Source organism: Centrocercus urophasianus, unplaced genomic scaffold (assembly GCF_019232065.1).
Source record: "Centrocercus urophasianus isolate 14NV4802_14NV808 unplaced genomic scaffold, USGS_Curo_1.0 seq_28, whole genome shotgun sequence".
Classification (NCBI taxonomy): Eukaryota; Metazoa; Chordata; class Aves; order Galliformes; family Phasianidae; genus Centrocercus; species Centrocercus urophasianus.
The window spans coordinates 5,857,229-5,876,342 of NW_024884844.1; the positions used below are offsets into that span (position 1 = coordinate 5,857,229).

Consider the following 19,114-nt stretch of genomic DNA (forward strand, 5'->3'; position numbering starts at 1 on the left):
CTCCTCTGGGGTTTCTTGTTTGTATTTTAGTTTGTTCCTCCCTCCCTGACCCTCTTCTACAAATATAGCAAACTGACATTCTTTCCCACAAAACTGAACTTCTAAAGTCAAAGTGGGGATACACAATCACCCCCACAAATCATAGTGATTCAAAGGCAAAACAAACACAAAGCCACCTTTGTAATACACACACACACACAAAACATCAGAGAGTGATCTCCCATCTTTACACACTGATTATTACAAATTGGCTGGGAGCAGGGAAAGTTCTTTCAGTGTGAGTAACATTGGAGTCAGACTAAGATTTGGAGAGATGACATCCAGCTCGTTGTTTCTATAGAGTCCTTTTTGAACTAAAATACAGCAAGAGTTAACCTGTCCTATTCACACTTTTCCTTCTAAAACCTGTCATCGTTTAAAATAAACTACATCAATACAACAAACTTTCTTTGCGTGGAAAGCTAAACTAATTATAGCTTTGGAATAATATGCATTGCCAAAGCAAATACCAGAAAAATGATATGCAAATGCAAATACCAGAAAAAAGGGATATGAGAAAGATAAAGAAAGTGACAACTTACAAGTGTAGTTTATTGCATACTTAGTATAACACACCTGTTGCATAATAGAAGCATTTGAGTAAAGTTTGTTGCTTACAAAGTCATTAAGCAAATTCAGAGCTTCGTTATTTTAATGCTTAGCTAGAAATTAAAGCTTTGCATATGTAAATGCTTACAGTAGGCATTAAGTGTGTAAATAAGTCAGAGAAGCGAGACATTTGGCAGAGTTCCAGCAGATAGCACATATCCTTTGTGCCTGTGACCCCACAGAAATCCACCTCCATCATTACTGTTCCTGCATCCCAAAGGAGCCTTTCTACTGCAGAGCCTTATGGACTTTTTTCTGTCATGAGATCATCTGCATTAATCAGTTGTTTCATTCATGCAGCTATTACAGATTTCCTTAATAGAGAAATCTGTAGACAAGAGGGAAAATATGCGCAGGAGTTGTACTTAACATCAACAAATCTAGACAAGCTCACCAGTAACAAGGCAGACAGCAGTTGTCTCTGCCCACAGGCAACTAGATTTAGTGGGACAAGCATTTTCAGAAGCGAAGAGAGTAAGGCTTCATACTTGTTATACGGTTCAGCTCTTTGTAAACATCTACACTCACCTGCTGGTAAGGATCCCTTTTGTTGTGAAGCGTGTTGTAACTGGAGAATATGGAAACAGTCATTTAAGCAGTTCATGGTTGCCATGGAAGTTGCTTTGAGCATTAATAGGTCTTGATCCAAGGACGTAAGGTGACCGGAGGCAGGAAGGCATTCTATGCTCCTGATCAAGTCTCTCTGCTGGCCCTCAGCCTGCGACATCATCTACCAAACAAAGCAGGTGTGCATCAGAAGGTGACGGAAGCTGCTGCGTGATGTGCCAGACATGCATACACAGAGTCCTACATGACTTAATGATAATAAAACTAAGATGTCATAGGTATGTGTACATTTAACCATTCTTCTTTCCTTCATGCAGCCACTACACATCATTAAATTCTCACTGAAATACATAGCAACTTATTAACATCCATACCACTGCTATGCACAGGTTTGCTATCACACTGCTTACTCAGCAAAGGGAATAAGAAGAGCAGCAGGATTTTCACCCTCACTGTCCGTTCAAATTATAGCTTTCCTTGTTATTTTTTTTCCTTTGCTCTCCCCTGGTCTCCTTTCCTGCTGCCTCTGGAACAGGGCTGTACACCCCTACATTATAGAACCTGCAACAGCACATCTCATTTGCCTGCCAGAGGTAGAGCATGAACACACACCAGCCAAACAGCATCAACAAAACAATATAAATTCCTCCTTGAGCTCACAGAAGTGTAACTCGAATCATGGGGATGCAAGGAGACTCATATATATTAGTCACTTTTCTGGGAAGACACAACAGACAGTATTAATGCAACCGGGTGCTGCTATTCTGCCATCATTACGCATTCAGGCAGTAAATTAAATATAAAAATAGACTGATTAAGCAGAGTAGAAAAAGGATTTATTAAAAGAATCCAGGATGCATTGTGCTTAACTGCTGCGGTACTATTGAGGCTTTTAATTTAGCAATTCTGGCAATTATCCTAGTATTTTTTTCCTATATCCTTGCCTCAAGTTTCTTCCAGGAACTGCTGTTAAGGTTTTACACAGTACTCGAGCAATAGGTATTCACTTGACTTCATGATATGTGGTAATTGGAACATTTTAGGGCTTGGCCACAACGTACATTGTGGTGTGAACATACAGAGGCCTGGGCTCTTCAGAGGTGCAGTTACCCACATACAGGCACCTGTCCCAGGTGTGGCAGTGCAGGAAGCCAGCAAACACTCGGTGAATGCAGTGTCAGCACTGGCAGGGCTACGTAACCAGCAGAACAGTGTCTGCTTCCTGACAAGAATATGATTTGAGTCTTCTTTACCCCCGCTCCCTCAATGCTTCATAAGGTTCTGCTGAGTTAAGAAAAAGATGGGAATTGGCTGGCAAACCACTGCAGCCCTACCGGTGACCTTTTCTTAGCACTTCATTCCAGGGCCAGGTCAGACAACAAGACAAGCCACACCGTACTCAGCACTGGCATTTAAACAGCCACATCTGCCCTTTCTACAAGCGTACTTTGAACAGGCTTAAGTTCTTCTTGTTTGGATATTCAGATTTGTAAAACAAAGAAACAGCGCTGGCGGAAGGGGAGCGAAGCACTGTTACAGAAGACAAGAGGTCAGAAGTATGCAAGGTATAGCTCTCATTTTGCAACTGCATGCACCTACATTTACAGTAAGTCAGCACAAATATCCTCTCAGATCTCCTGTTTTGCAAGGCACCCTAGTCAGCAGCATTTGGTGAAGAACAATGAGAAGGGAAAGGGACCGACAGAACAGCTGCACTGCAAGCCATTGGGAAGTTCACAGAAAGAATCACCACGCAGCAGATAAGTTGAAAGAAATGGGCTCTTCCCATAGCTTCTCAAATGGATTCAAAGCACTGGAAGTATATTCACCCCAAATGTAGCAAGAATGCTCAAATGTAACTTGCCTTTTTTTATTTCAAGCATTTTAACTGTATCTAAAAAACCCCAGGCGTGTATCCAACAAGCATTTTGACTTCAAAAAGATAAGCAAACTGACATCCAGAGCATTCTTCATTTATACAGACCAAAAAACCAACTAAGTAATAATCAAAAGAAAAAACAAATCATTTCCTGCTCTCCTGGCAACGCTAAGAGAAGTCATTCAACTTGGAGAAAACACTCCGATTTGAACAGAAGTTCACATATTCTGAGGTTTGAACACAGCCCCACTGTGCAGCCTGGTGAACAATTATGCCTCAGGATTTGATATAATCAAGAACACTAATGATGGAAGCATACCTACCAGGGCAAAGCATTTTGCACCCCACATTACAAACTCCCACTGATGAATTTACCAGTGTTCAGACAGACATTTTGGGGTTAATGACACAATACTCTCTTGTCCCAGTTTCTCTAAGTGCAATTATAACAATTCATGCTTGCTAGACCCTTATTCATTAAATTAAAAAGCCCTCCATTAGAAACCTTTTCCCAGTAAGTGCTATCCCAATTAGTGCTATGCTAATTACACTGCTAATGCTAAAATACTCACTAATACCAGAAGTGCTACGAAATAACAAAGGTCATACAAGGTAAAAGAACAACTCAGTGGATTGGTCTACAACTTGACACTGGAAAAAGCATGATGTACAACACGTCAGTAGCATATCACATGATGGCAAGCCTTTAGCACCAGATTTGCAAAGATCATAGTCACAGAATACATGTCATATGATTCTACAACAAGTCAGATTAAATTACTTAATCTAACATAGCTAAGCATTAATAGTTTAAGCGATGTGACTGACAACACATGCATTTAATTAAAAACAGATTTCTCCACAGTGCTAAATATAAGACAATGGTTCTTTCAAGAGGTTGTTAGGTAATTCAAGGTTTACAGACCTCTCGGACATCTACAAGGTGATCTGGCTGCAGAATAGGACCTCTTTTTCCAGCAGGCAATCTGTGATGCCCAACGTTGAAAAAGGAAACTGCATTTTGGCTGGGTCTTCTTTGCAGCCCTGGAGAGTTGATGCTTCCTTGGGATGCGAGAGAGAAGCTGCGAGACTTCAGAGGAGGGTTGTTCTGGTGAATAAATAAGAAGATTGAGAAATATTTACAATTAATTACAATAATTAACCAGCAAGCGTTCTAATTTAAACCATGTAGAAGAACATTTAATCCCGGATTCTTAGTGGAGCAATAACAGATGACAAAGCCATAAACATATTGGCAGCAACTGCTAAAAGGAATATTTTGTACTGCTGACAACTGCCCTGCTTTACAGTCTAATTATAAGGAATCAGTGCAATGAGATGGATCAATACCTATCACTTCTGACTTGAAAATTAGTCCTTGATCTGCAACAGTTCTAGAAACTGACTGCCCATGGATCCTGCATGGGTAGAACTCACATTTGAGAGAAAGAAATTTCAGTCCGAACTATTCATTGAAGTAAACATTAGCTCAGGATCAACCTGCTGCAGATCATTCAATTTTAAAAGCAAGGTTTCATTCAGATTACATATAGCTTTTAATAGTAATCAGGAGTTTCTAAAAACGTATTACATTCACAACCACCCCACAAAGAACAAAGGTAAGCAACACTTGAAGAATTAAGGGCTTATTTCTCAAACATGGAAAAAAGTAAAATAAAAAGTAAAGCTTCCAAATGAAGAACCTTCCATAAAAATTAAATAAAGTTCAAAAACCACTGGAAAAGCTGAGCTTTTGCTCTCATCATTAAGTGCTGCTTCCTGATCAAATACCAGCTCGCCAGCACCTGGTCAGGGAGGACCACTCAAATATCCCAAGGCAAAGCCACTTCATTTCATTCCTAAAGCATGCTTCCATTACAAGTTAGCCATTGCTTAAAGGAATATTCCTTGTCAAGAGTCCCAAGCCCAACCACATGCTCTTTTGCTAGTATTTGTTTTAGATAACAGGATAGTTGCATTTCCACCTACTTCTTCCACCACCCTAAATTATTTTTGCCCAGGAAAACATGAATCATACAATACCTTCCCAATTGCTTCTGTGTGATGCTGTGTGCATATCTGCAGCCTGCTAACCCAGTGCTGTCGTTCTTTAGCATCAGTAGCTAACAAAAGCAAAGCAAAAGGATCATGTACATGAAAATATTTAAGTACAGGCAAAAGAAAAACCCACGCAATTCTATAAAACAGGGAGAGGACTTTCCAGGTCAGCTAAGCAAGTTTTAGATCCAAAAAACCTGTTGATTAGACATAACACTGTGTGCTTCACACAAAACACTCAAAACACTCATTGCAACAGCTTGCTGCACAAGCTCTTTTGCTTTTAGACATGCAGCCAAGCTCAGAATAGCAGCCACAGGTGTGGAAGTTGGAAGTGCCTCTAGTGGAAAAGTCCCCTGCCCAAGAGCAGTAGTCCTACCTCTTAGCTTATACTGCTCCCCGCTGGCAGCATTGACTGTAAAGGTGTGTGAGTCTTCATCACTGGGTGAAATTACAGCTCCTGCTAGCTGCAACGTGCCCCTGGGCTTCAGGTATCTGGACTGCTCATTCACAAAGTACTCCAGCAGGCCAGCATCATTGTTTAGAACAAAAAACCTGCAACGGTGACAAAGTAAACACAGAAAATAAGCCTGGGCTGGTATTTTTAAGAAGGATGGGCAAAGGGGAAAGAAGCTAAGAAGTCAAAACTTTCATTACAAGTCAGTAGAGATGGGACTGGGATTTAAAGATTCGTGTCAATTCAGCCTCAGCCATGTGAAATATATTCCCAACAAGGCTGGCCACAAATTCTTAGCAATTTTTTTCCTCAAAGATCAGGAACGTTATAGAGTAAGAGAATAAGAATGCTAAGATTTTAAGTTTTGGGAACTCTGAGGCCTAGCTCACCCTTAAACTATGTAAATTAAGGATAGAACAGTCACAGAACAGTGAAGTAACAATAAGCATATTGACACAAATCACTGCAAGGCAGAGGGAACAAGAATCTGGCCAAGGAGATACACAAAGGACTTATTTCTGATATTTATGTGGTTGAGCTGTGCTGCTCTAGGAAACAGGGTATAACAGGGTTCACCTGTTATAGAAGACCAAGTTAATCCATGGGAAACAAACAGCCCAGGGAACTAAAGGGAAAAGCTTGCTTAAGTTTGGATTTTCAGCCTTCTTATTTCTCTAATGTGGTATTATCTGGCAGCAGGGCTGAATCCTCAAAAGAAAAAACAAAGGGAATAGTACAAGTTTTCAGAAAGGGGCAAGGAGAATAGTATCAATGCTGTGCATCTTTTTTATGCTGTGCGTAAGACAGGTCTGCCACGTTTGCCAAATAGAAAATGGGCAATTCCAGTGTTATTCAAGAAGATTGGAACATGCTCATTTGGACGTTGCCAGAAATGACCATTACTGAAAAACATCAGAAAAAAAAAAAAGCTTACCGATATTGCCAACCAGTGACGAGATTGGTGTACTTCATTAAGTAGCCAAAAATATTTTCCATGTGATCACTACCACAGAAAGAAAAATAAAAGCAATCAAATAACAGTAGCATCAAATAAAGACCAGATCTTCACAACTTTGGATCATTATCTGTTCTTTGAAAACAAATTCTTAATTTTAAAACAGCACCATCATTCTTAATAAAAATATCAATAGTTTGCAAATTCTTCAGATTAATTTTCTGACATTGTTTTATAAGACAGTTTAATTGGACTCAACGAATTCTAAATAATCTCAAGGCATAATTAGTTTCACCAACACCTGAGATTCATCCAGCAGCCACTCTGGATTAGTTGCAGGTAACAGAGACTTAGCACACATATCTCTTCTGTTTCACACTCATGTAAGAAAGCTTTGTAAACAAAACTAACTTTCAGTAAGTTCAGAGAAACTCAAGCACAGCCATCTACCAGAACTGGTCCCTAGGTACTCCTGTACCACCAAAACCACTGTACTTACCCTTAATTTCCAGAATCCTTCCTGACTACACTAACAAAAACAGATGCTGTACAGAAGACAACATGCAGGTTCTTGTCACATCAAGCTATTCCAAAGCATAAAACAAGTTTGAAACATTTGAAACATCTCCTCTGCCCGGGCAAGAAAGTCCAGTAGTTTCTCCTTCAATCTGAACTTGTGACATCCACCAAAACCAAGAACCGATGGAGGCACTCAGCGTGGAGGCTTAACATCACTACAGACACAACACATCCTCACTTCCGAACATTTACAGACCCAAGTAAGCCACAACACCTGTAAGCCTATGTACTTATCTCCTTAAAGCCACAATTTGAAAACTGATATAATACTGCACATCCCCCCAGTGCCACTGCAATACCCTCAGCTCTTGCCAGAGCACAGCCCTGTAACTGAAGTAAGCGCACACTTAGAGACAATTCAGCTCCTGTTCTCCCAATGAAGAACTGAAACAAGCCAAATATCAGACCCTAACCATTTGCTTTTTAAAAGAATCTCCTATTTAAGCCACTGGATTAGATTCTAAATTAAAATACCTGTAGATCACAGCACATTGAAGATTAAGTGATACTTATTCTGAAAATTATCCATTGGAGCAGCAGTTTGTTTCACTCATTAAGAGCTCCAAGTACTTCCTACAAGCAGGAACAGAAGCTGGGGACAGAGCTAAAAGATCTCCCTTATTAATGGATTTTGATTACAAACACAGTGGGACTAAATATTGGTGTAAATCTCAAAGAACAGCTGACGCAGCTGCCCACACTTCTTTACCAAGTGGTGTCGATGGCATCATGCTAGATGAGTGAACTGTGATGAGCTTTCAACAGCTGAGCAAGTATAACATATTGCACCAAGCTTCACCTTAAATGAAGCTGTTTAGGACACCACCAACAAAGATAACCTCACAGTAAATCACTGCCATATGAGGAGGCCCTACCTTCAGTAGCAGAGTCCAAAGAAAAGATGGAAGAATGCACATTCTTGAAGAAAAAACAAAGTTGTAATGCTGCAAATTGATATTTAGAAGCACACAGTTGGTTATTAGTGCTGCCATCGCTATTACAGCTACATACTACAATGGAGAGCAGCCAGTGGGACCATCTGGGAACCTAATTGGTAGCAGCTCATTAAGTGGTACTACACAGGTAAAAGTAATAGCCTGAATCCTCCCTGTCCTCCCAGCTATGGTGTATCTCAACTACATCAAAACACTACGGAGACATGACCAAGCACATCCTCTGCAGACACCTCATTTGTTGTTATGACATCCAAGTGCTGTGCAGTTTAGACATGCTCGCTGTCATCATCTGGCAGAAAATTGTGAGACAGCAGTCATAAACTTGCGTTTAATGGTCTGAAAATTGCCCCTCATCATGGCTAATTGGTTTCCATTTTGTGTTGTGAATCCAAACCTCACTCTTGCTTTGCAGCCACCCAGCAGCCTGCAGGCTCAGCACGCAGCTGCTGCCTTCCTCCATTCACTGCCTGCCTGGAACACAGGTGTGTTTAGCAGCTAGGAGAGTCACAAAAGCAACCGCAGGCTGAAATTAATTGAACAGGACCGTATGTAAGGCCGCAGAAGTCCATTCATCTGATAGCAACGGTAAATTAAAAGTCTGATTGAAATTGTTAAACAGCATTGAGTGGGAATGATGAGACAACTGATCTGATTTGTCCAGAGAAAAAATAACCTGCTGCAGAATTGACAGTTGCACTTCCACAGCAAAGCAGCACTTGACCAATTTGTCCAGAAAGACAGAGCACGAACTCATGCAAAATGAGCCTTGTCTTTTGACTTTCTGCCAGTCCAAGCAGAATATTGATTAAATTATTTTCTACTTTAATTGTGTCTGCACAGCTATACTGGAACTGCAAGCCAAAGAGCCTATATTTAGGTTTCACCCTGCCAGAGGCTGGACAAGCCCTCAACACCTATGCACAGCACAGCTTAGCCTACCCAGAGCTATGAGAAACTCTGCTGGTATTTAGAACACTTGCTTGACAGCATGAGACCCTGGGAGCAAACAAACAAGCAAACATCTGAGCAGAAACACAGCCCTCAGAGGCATTAATCCCCAAATACACTGTGCAGATCAGGGAATTGCCAGCATTTGAACTAAGGCTTACTTTTAAATAAGAAACAATTTTTTAAACCTAACAAAAAAAAAAAAAAAAAAAAAAGCTTAAATCCAGTCTGTAAAATGCAATTCACAGAAGGCAGACCTTGTAACTGTACAAACCCACTGTAGAAACACTTAATCTTCTGATCTTTTTTCCTATGTATACAGCAAAACATTCTCAGGATTATTAGCAAACAATGTCGTGAGGCAGAAAAAAAGCACTGTTTTTTAAAAAGAAATAATAATTCATTAAGATGGAATTAACATCAAGGCCCTTCAGAGAGCCACAGGAGGCACTTAGAAGGGCAAATTTCAAAAGCCAGTGACCTGGGCTCACAGATAACCACAGCAGCAGAAGACAGTAAAACATGACTCAGAGCTTCCTTCGAGTCCTTACCAGCACTGCACCCAGAGGAACAACAGCAAGACTTGCTTCACGTCAACCCCTACCATGGTATTTCTGATTTTAGAGAAATGGGTTTCAGAAGTGAATTTGACCACAAATACTGAGAAGCGATCACAAGGCAGGGCTGCACTGGGATCCTTTCCCTCTGTAGGAAAGCCTTGGCGTTCCAGCTGCAGCTCCATGCATGTGCATGTACCCGTGCCCTCTAATAACCCACATGCTGGGGCTGCTTTCCAAATGCTCACAGCAGTTCAGCCATAATGAGTCAACAGCCCTGAGGCCCATGTTCATGTAGAACTTCAGTATCCTCCCATCATCTCATGACACTTGCACTCATCTTCTGTCACAACAGACCCATCACAGCTTGGAACACCTAAATTCTGCTTTAACTTTTGCTGAACTACTTCAAACAGCAATACCCAGCAAATCACAGCCAGTCCACACCACATCCTCCCCACCAATAAAGCATTTTTCAAAGGCCAAACATCACCCTGCTGCCCACCATCAGATTTTCACTTATAAACAGTGAGGCAGATTAAACCGCCCCTGTAAGCAAGTGGTTAAAGTCAGCAAGGAGCTACAGAACAGTTCATTCTGCTTTCAGGGGACAGCCCCACCCCATCTGCAGTCACATCTTCCACAAGCGGTGTTTTCAGACCGCCAAGCACCACTCCAAAGACAGACGACAGGATAAGCAAACTGGCAACAATCCTCTGTGAATGCTTTATTTCCTTGCTCATTTGTCCTTTTCTGAAGCCGCAGCAGCTGTCAGTGCCTCGTGGGCTGGTTTCCTCCTGGGGGAGGAAGGAGAGCGGGTGATGGCTGGGCCTGGTTCCTCCTGCATCCTGTTTACAGGCAGCACCCAAGTCTTTCACATGGATGCTGAGGAGCAGCAGACCCTGAATGACATCTTCCATGATGAACGTAGGGCCAACACCTCAGAGAAGGCTCCACACTGGTGGCCTCCCCTTCTCCTCTCACATCACGCTCTAGCCTCACACACAAACACACCCTGTCCAGCAGCAGCACAGAACTTCACCTAGCTGGAAGGTGCACACAGTGCTCCCAATGCAGCCCCTCTGATGCTTTTAGCTGTGATGAGCCTGGACAACTTCACACGTGACACTCGGAGCAGCTAGGCATCTCTGAGCCAGCAGCTGCTCAAAGGAGCAGCCAACAGCTTCCCCACGAGGCCAGGCTTCGTGCAGCTGCTGAATGCACGTGGATTTGAGGAAATGAGCATCGTGCACGGCAAACCAGTCGTATAACCATCACGGCTGGAAAAGAACTATGAGATCATCTAGTTCAACCATCAACCCATCCTCGCCACACCCGCTAACCATGTCCCTCAATGCATGGCTCTGACCACACAGTCTGAAGAAATAAAGCAGCAGCTGTTTCTACTGAACTTCATCTGTGATAGCTTGTTTACTTCTCATACATCAGTGCAGAGTGCTCATCTACAAAGTATTAATTCCTCTTTTTGTTAAGAAGGAAACAGAGAAAGGAAAGAATAGATCTGCCAGCAGAAACTTTGGGCATGTCAGACAGCAGAGACCACATGGTCCCAGGAAAACACCAGCATTCTCCAAAACTGCAGCTCCATGCTGCTGAGGATGGGTTTCCTAGCACCTGAAGGAGGAAGGGCAGAAGCCTTCATTCTGCCTACAGGGTAGCCGCATCAACAAACTAGCTCTGCTTTTACAAATGCCTTCTGGAAGAAATTAAAAGGCAACCTCACCATGCTATTTACTAACAGTGCCATGCAGCTGACTGTGAAATGGCTGCAGGAGCTCCTGCTCTTCAGTTCACATTGATGCTGCATTCCATTAGAAGCTTAAAATACGACAGACAAGTGGGAAAAAAAAGAAAATGTCCAAGTCCACAACACTGACAGTAAATCTTGTGAACAGAACACTTGGCTGCGAGCATGCAAATACACCAGCAACACAAAGCCTTGACATATGATGAACTTCTCCACATACCCCTGTGGGCAAGGAGCTCTTCTACCACTCAGCTTCCCCAGCCACCAATAGCACAGATGTGCTTGCACTTAAAATTTCTGCCAAGTCCTCAAGGGGAATGTAACAAATCAAGCTTACAAGGTTTTTTTTGTTGTTCTTCTGTTTTAGAACTATCCTAATTCAACCTGCAATTTCATGCATTCAAGGCCACAGATGAATTAGAAAGATGAAACACACTTCTGTAGGGTAGCAACAGGAACAAAAGAGAGACAGCGTTTAATCACTGAGAAGCAAAACAGTGTTGTCACTGGACTGCTGCAAAGCTGGTAATATTTAACAGCTTCATTGTTTATAGAGCTCTTTAGCTCTCAAAAGATGTTTTTGAAGCACCTGTTAAAAAAAAAAAAATGCAATTGGTTTCAGCTAAACAATTTCTTTCACACACATGTAATCAGCTCAAGTCAGCATGAACTCTGCCCACATACAAGTTATTTGTGGGGTTTGCATCAGCAAAACACAACTGGAGCTGGACCTGGGAGTCAGCTGCCAGTGCTGCGGACTATTCTACAAGGATCACTACTCACTACTGCTGGAAAAGTAACTCTAGATTCAGCTGACGTGGAACACATGCCAACAAACAGCTTAAGGAGGTATGAACTCTCCACTTTACACCCCTGGAATACAACTACTGCTTCCTGCAGATCTGCTGCCATTGATGTTATCATTTCGTGACTGTGCACCACAACACCATTTCACATATTATTGTTACCAGGAAACAAAACTCTCCCTTGAAGTCTAGCAAGTAGGTTAAAGCTGCTCTGCTCAGTAAATAGTAATAATATAACATAAGCTATGCAAACATACTGATGAATGAGCATCTCTGATATTCAGGAGTATCAGCTGCCTACAGCACTTCAGAAAGTAATGGTATATTCCCCAGGCATTTTGGTCTGCTTCTAATCAAGGTGTAGAAAGATACACCTTTCCAGTCTTAATACTTATTTTTGCCATTATGATTTTTAAGTTGTATTGCAATTGGACACGCCATCCTGAACTTTGTAGCAATGCATCAATGACTATTAAGTGTAGGTTCATTCACTGATTAGCTATCCAGGCAAAAATAGAAGTTGAACTGTTTATTATTTTTGAGATATTTCAGGTTCAAACATGAGGGGAAAAAAAAACATTACTACCTAAGAAAGCACAAGGACTATCTAAATATTCAGAAAGACCGTAAGCCTGGAATACTATAACACGGACAAAAAAACAACTGTGTGAGCCACCAAACCAAAGCAGCAGCAGCAGGCAGCTGGTTACAAGTGATCTGCTGCAGGGGACCATTAACTGCCTCCAGTAAGTTGCCAAGTACACACTCTGCAACCCCTGGGATGACCCCAAAGCAAGGGGAGCAGACACAATGTGAGAATGCGAGCTCCCTTTCAGGGGCTCCAAATCATCCAGAAGAATGGGTTGAGCGAGACCTCCGGAGCTTAATAAACCAATGCTTATGCCTGGGATAGACTAACCTGACAGTGAAAGCTGAGTACATTATGCCAGGCAAGGAAAGGACAAGAACTAGTGCCGTTCAGCCTCCCTGAGAGGAGAGGAAGGCTCGAGAGAAGCTCACCACTGCCTCCCACCACCAAGCAGGTGTCCATAAATAAGACGGAGTCAGACTCTTTCAGAGATACCCTGCAGAAGAGCAAACAGAATGGCATCAAGTTGCCACAAGAGAAATTCCTTGTTGGACAGGAGAAAAATTCTTCCCAAAGAGAGAGGAAAAGCTCCCAGACAGGAGCCCAGAGAGGGCCCTGGATGTTCCATTCCAGCTTTGGAACTGACACTGCTTGGAGCAGGAAACAGGACTAGAGATTTCCCAACCCAATTACATAGAAATTAATCAAAAACATTCCTATATTAAGCTCAGCAGGTAGATGAGTAGCTACTCCTCAGGTCTAAGCACTAATTAACAAAGCACCTGTGTTCATTTAAGCACTTATAGTTATGATAAACAAAAACAGCAGGGCTGCTTTCTTGTTCACAGCTTTAAGTGGACAGTGATCCTCAGACAAGGAATTATTCAAAACTGTTCACTATACAATGAAAAGGAACTTCAGGCATTATTCACTTGGTACAAATGTTCCAATTAGAAGTTTCCATGTGGTTTTCTTCTCTTACGTTTGTCACTGATGTTTATGAAGGAGTCATGAGCAAACAACAGAGAAAGAGGACATTGCCATTCCCACTACCCAGGTTGGAAACTGATGTACAGTGAGCTTTCAGCCTCTCAAACTTTGAGAAGCTGTGGCCTGATTTATTTATTTAGTTTTAACTTCCTACCCTAACTTAGCAGCTGATACATTCAAACCACAGCTCCTATGGATTTCAGCTGCAGCTGTAACCCTGCAACAGTTTCTGCAGAATCACAGACAACTGTTCCAAACTAGGCCTCAGAGAAAGATGAACACACAATTAGTCATTATAGAGACAAAACAGTTTAAGCAACCTGTTAGTACATGGGAAAACAGAGCCAGGGCGAGAAACCAGCTCCTCAACACAGCATTTTGCAGCCCTATCGACCTTGGGCTTCCTACTGCAGACCACTCACCTACTGCTCCTCCACTGCAAACGCAGCCAAGTTCTGAGCTCTGTAGAAATCAATACACCAGTTCCTAAACACTCATGCCTTTTTTTTTTTTTTTTTTTTTTTTCTTTTTTTTTTTTAAGGTTTTCAGCCTCATCAAGAACTTAGGAATTTTCATCTGAAGGGTAAAAATGCACATCCAAGGCAAAAGGTCCTTTCCAAGACACTGATGTTCCTGCTCCAAAGCCCAGTGGCATTACAGGCTGTCAAACACAGGACTGTCACACAAAAAACAGCAGCACTTCCATCCATTTCAGCCTGCTGCAGTCCATCAGTAGATGCACAGTACAGAAAGCCTGAAACCATACAAGCTTTGCAAGCACCCCAAAATGAAAGCTGTCAGACTGTCACCAGCAGGCAGTTATTTGCTGCAATACAAATGCATTAGCACTGGCTGACAACAGACCTTCAGTAAACAGAGGTCTCTGCACACATGCCATAATTTTTTCGGTATTGCAAGTGAAGCACAAGAACCTGCCTAAGATGGCACTTTCTGCCTGTGCACTAAGCAATGTGATTAGGTCAGCTGTATGCAGTTTGGTTTTTGTCTTCTCCCAAGGGAGAAAGCATGCATGGCAGAGGAGGATGTTAATATTATAGGCAATTTTAATTAACATGCTGCTACAAGATTACATTAAAAAAAGGCAAAGCTGATAAAATACTCTTTGCAGTTAGAGGAGAGGCATTTCTAATGGCCGTTAGTTCCTGCAGAGATCTGTTCCAGAGAAAGCACAAATCATTCGGTATTTAAAAGCTATTTTAATCTTCTGCCTGTTCAGCTTAATTTTAAACACTAAATGAATATCCCAATATTAAGGAAAACATCCTGTGCATCAGAACCAACTCCCACCTTTATCTCCCCTGCCCCAGCAACTTCCACATCTCCACTCCCACACCACAGCTGTGCCCTGGGACGCAGGCAGGACTCCTGACCACTGCTCATGAAGCCACACGGCTGGGGAAGGGAACCAGACCTCATTGACCCAGCTCAGGTCATTGCATCAGGCACTATGGAGGTATACTTCAGTCACCCAAACCTGTTTCCCCAACTCCATTACTCCTCACACACATGCAGTTCTAATTTACAGTGCATATAAACTTTCATCTGCTGCAACTCCACTCTTCCAGCCTGTAAGCATGTGTGAACGTGAACCTGCTCTTAAGAAGCACTTGGGGCTTCAACAAGCATTGAAGTACACACACAACAACCTTGATGTTTTAATAACAAAGCATGGATCACCAGGCTAAGAGTCAACAGAGCCTTTTAAAAATGGATTTCTTGTCTATTCTAATGAGAAAATTACTTGGAACATGGCATTTCTCAAGTACCATTATAGATACAGTGTATTCTCCAAGCAAACACTCAATGAGGATAAACAAATTCAGGTCCCAGGGCTTTGAGCTATTTCTCTCCAGTGCATCAAATGAATGTGACAGTCACTCTGATCTGATTTCTAGCAATGAAAGGGAGTACAACACACACAACAGCAAAACTAAATTCTGGATTTCATAGCAACTATTTGAGAAGCTCCTCCTTCTAGCAGCAAACACCACAGCTCAGTAGCCCAGTACCAGTCCAGAACATGAGTGTGTCACCACAGACACCATAAACAGAACCGGCACCAAGTGAGGCTTGATGTCACAGTGCCAGAGTCAGCAGGACACCAAGGGAATACAGGCTCTCAAGGGGCAGACACGGAGGCAGGCATCACCTCACACCAGACCCAGGTAACACCCCAAAGCCTTCCACTGCTGTAGGCAAAGAGGAGGGCACAAAAAATTCAGGTGCAATCCCAGATAATCTGTTTTAAATAGCACTGAGGAAACACCAGGAGGGCAAGACCAAGAGGGAAATACCAGAGGGAACTGCTCCAGGGTGACATTTACAGTATGTTTGTGAGGGTTCTGTTTTATACTCTTCAAATGAAAAGGACTTGTATGTATGCTGGCCTGCCCTCTGGAGCACTAAGCTAATTAGGTCAGCCAACACATCGCGTGGCAGCCTAAGTGAGAATTAGTTGTATTACTATTAATTTACATTAATGCTATGATAACAAGTGCCAGTTCTGAGACAGGAGGGTTGGGTCAGCCACAGAGAAGTCCGCAGCAGAAAGAGCTGATAAACATGCTGCCATTGCCCTGTGTTTACCCTCCAATACCAAACAAATATTCTTGGAACATGAAGAGAAAAGAATAGAAACCAGAGAAATTCCATATCTTTCCTCACAGCTAAGGCTGGCATCAATTCCATCCTCAACAAAAAGGGCTCCCATCAACATCCGCTCAAGAAGATGGTATCAGTTTCAAGACACTTCCCTTTATTAGAACTAATTAGGCTCCTTTCACAAGGCAGAATGAATAAGAAAAAAAATAATTATGCACTTTCACAGCCAAGCTCAGTCTCGCACACTTGGCAGCCACATCAGATGGAAATGCAAAAGGTTAAGCCACCCCCTCCACTGGGGACTGCAACAACCACCTGTTATAAAACACATTGCCCATGCTGGTTCACGACCACCTCAAAATACAGAATTAAAATATATCCGTGTGTTTTAGCTACCAGGTCTTCTGTTGCACTACTGCATACTGACATACAGAAACAGAAGACTGCTATAAAGCCAGTAGCAACTTGGGGGTGCTTGTTTGATGGGGGTGCTGTTATTGGTTTGTTTGTAAGTTTACGAAGGGCAGTCAGTGTCAACTGTTGGCAACTTTTGAAAGAGTTACAACGCTGTAATGCTGCTCTTTTTGCCAAAACCCTCTCTCAGCTGTTTGCCTGCACTTTTGTTTGCAGACTCTCAGTCTCTCTTACTCCAGCCCAGAGGCCCACGGAGTAATATTGCAACAACAACTCCTCTATGCTGAGGACAGCAAACAGAATCCATCATGAGAAACCCTCTTACCTGTCACTGCCACCCCTAGCAAAAATAGATACTTGCCTAGGAAACTGACTCCCTGCCATAGAAATTACTTCCATTCTATACTATTTCACAACCCTACCACACTTGCAAACTTTCGAGACCTAAAGTTAACTTGTTTCCTTGAAAAGGTGCAAGAGACATTTGTTTGGTACCATTTTACAAATATTTGTATGGCAACATTCAAGCATATAGGTTTTTAAATGCAACCTGATTTTAAAAATCAGTTATACATGTTCATTAATTTCCTAGAAATATGTATCTCTACCAGCAAGAGAATAAATGCTGGAAGATCTTTTAATAGCAGCTGAATTGATTTACACATTTGAAGAAAAGTGTGAGAGGACAACACGTTAGCACACGGCCAGCTAAGGATGACAACCTTGTTTCACCAGTCAGTTGCAGGGCTTTTAGCTTTCAGCTTTGTAGATAAATGAGAACCAGTTACTGCAAGCCATTTCTCTCAGAATTATCTGAAAGCCCCTCCAGGGGCTGAGATTTGTTACATATCCTTGGTACACCTTCTGCCCAGCTCTCTGTTAGCTCACAGACACAGGATTCTGCTTTCTGGTTGCAATATTTTCATGTTATTTGAATAACAATGATTCATGTATCACACAAGCACTACCAAGGCCCACTCCCACTACTTTGGAATTACTTTAGTCATTCCATCCTGAGCAAGGCAGAAATGAATGAAAATGGTCAAGATTAAAACTAGCGTTGCTGAATGCAAATAATTCCTCGTGGCAATGCCACATTGATTTCCTACCTTAACAACTGCTGAAAACAGAGCAGCAATTTGAAAGTTCTAGTTTTAAATCAACCCAGGCCACTCTGTGAAATCACTTTACCAAGTAGCCTTTCAATAATTTGAAACCATTTGAAGTGCTGTCTCCTAATAACTGCTTTCTAAATGGAAATAGGAAACAAGAGTTAAGCAGGAAGCACAGCCTCTTGGGCTCTCCTTTGTAATCTACTTCACTGCAGCTTAGCGGTCACACTATTACAGACACCAGTGGGGAAAAGGCAGCTCAGCTTCAGCTGCTCTCAGACACTCTGATGCTGATCACACGCTCCTAAGTAAGCAAGATAATTTCCTGTCGGATATCTGGAAGAGCAGTTTCTCAAGCACTCTCTAATTCTGTTAGTGCAGAAACAAAGCATCTTCCACCACTCCAAAGAAATGGAGCCCGTACAAGCGTAGAAGGAGGCACTGCTATGAGCAGAGGCTGCCTATACTTCACCCAACGCTGAATTACACTCCTGCACAGACTCCGTGCTGACACAGGACCGCACTTCTCCATGCTGCGTGACCACACGCCACCCACGCCCTGTGCGAGGAAAGCCAAATACAGAACTTCCAGCAGAAACCGGTTTCTAAACCCGCTGTTTTAGGCACTAACCCACCGTGTGGGTGCACCAAGCACCTACGGTTCTGCTGGTACAAACAGGCCGAGCTCAAAGCCGGCACAAAGTTTGGCTTTCTGGAAATGCTGGAAAAAAGAAAAAAAAATGCACACTGCCAACAAGTTTGAACAGCTCCCCGCATTCTGCTAGGAAATTAGAAGCCACCAAAGATAATAACACTGGGGCGCTTTCCCGCAGCCTGACCACGTGGCCGGGCACTAACGCAAAAGCACACCGACGGCCTCAAAGCTGCCGCCTGTTCCACCGCCACAGCCGAGAGACAACGCAGAGAACAGCCAGAGCGGCAGCCCCCGCGGCATGCCCCGCTCGGGCAGCCCCCGCGGAGGACACCGGCCCCGCCCCGAGTTCCGCAGGCAGCGGCGGCTCCGCACCCCCGGCCCGGCGCGCCCACCTGTACTGCCAGCCCTTGGCGCCGCGCCCGCCGCTCTTCCCTGCCGCCGCCGGCTCCGCCCTGCCTTCGCCCTCCGGCCCCTTCGCGGCCGCCGCGGGGTCCGCGCACTGCATGGCGCCCCCGGCCCAGGGCGCGCCGCCGCCGGGCGGGCAGCCCCCCCCC

At 43.1% G+C, this 19,114-nt stretch overlaps 1 protein-coding gene across 1 annotated transcript in view; it reads right to left on the reverse strand.

The window, feature by feature from the left end:
• The window catches only part of OSBPL11 (oxysterol binding protein like 11), a 31,686-nt gene extending 12,621 nt beyond the window's left edge, over window positions 1-19,065 (reverse strand). The window contains exons 1-6 of the mRNA XM_042827021.1: window positions 18,953-19,065; window positions 6,544-6,612; window positions 5,532-5,707; window positions 5,138-5,217; window positions 4,020-4,202; window positions 1,177-1,378 (exon numbers count right to left, since the gene is read on the reverse strand). Of these exons, the coding sequence (XP_042682955.1) occupies window positions 1,177-1,378; window positions 4,020-4,202; window positions 5,138-5,217; window positions 5,532-5,707; window positions 6,544-6,612; window positions 18,953-19,065 (823 nt within the window). The remainder of the gene's footprint in view (window positions 1-1,176; window positions 1,379-4,019; window positions 4,203-5,137; window positions 5,218-5,531; window positions 5,708-6,543; window positions 6,613-18,952) is intronic.
• Between the last annotated feature and the right edge of the window lie 49 nt (window positions 19,066-19,114).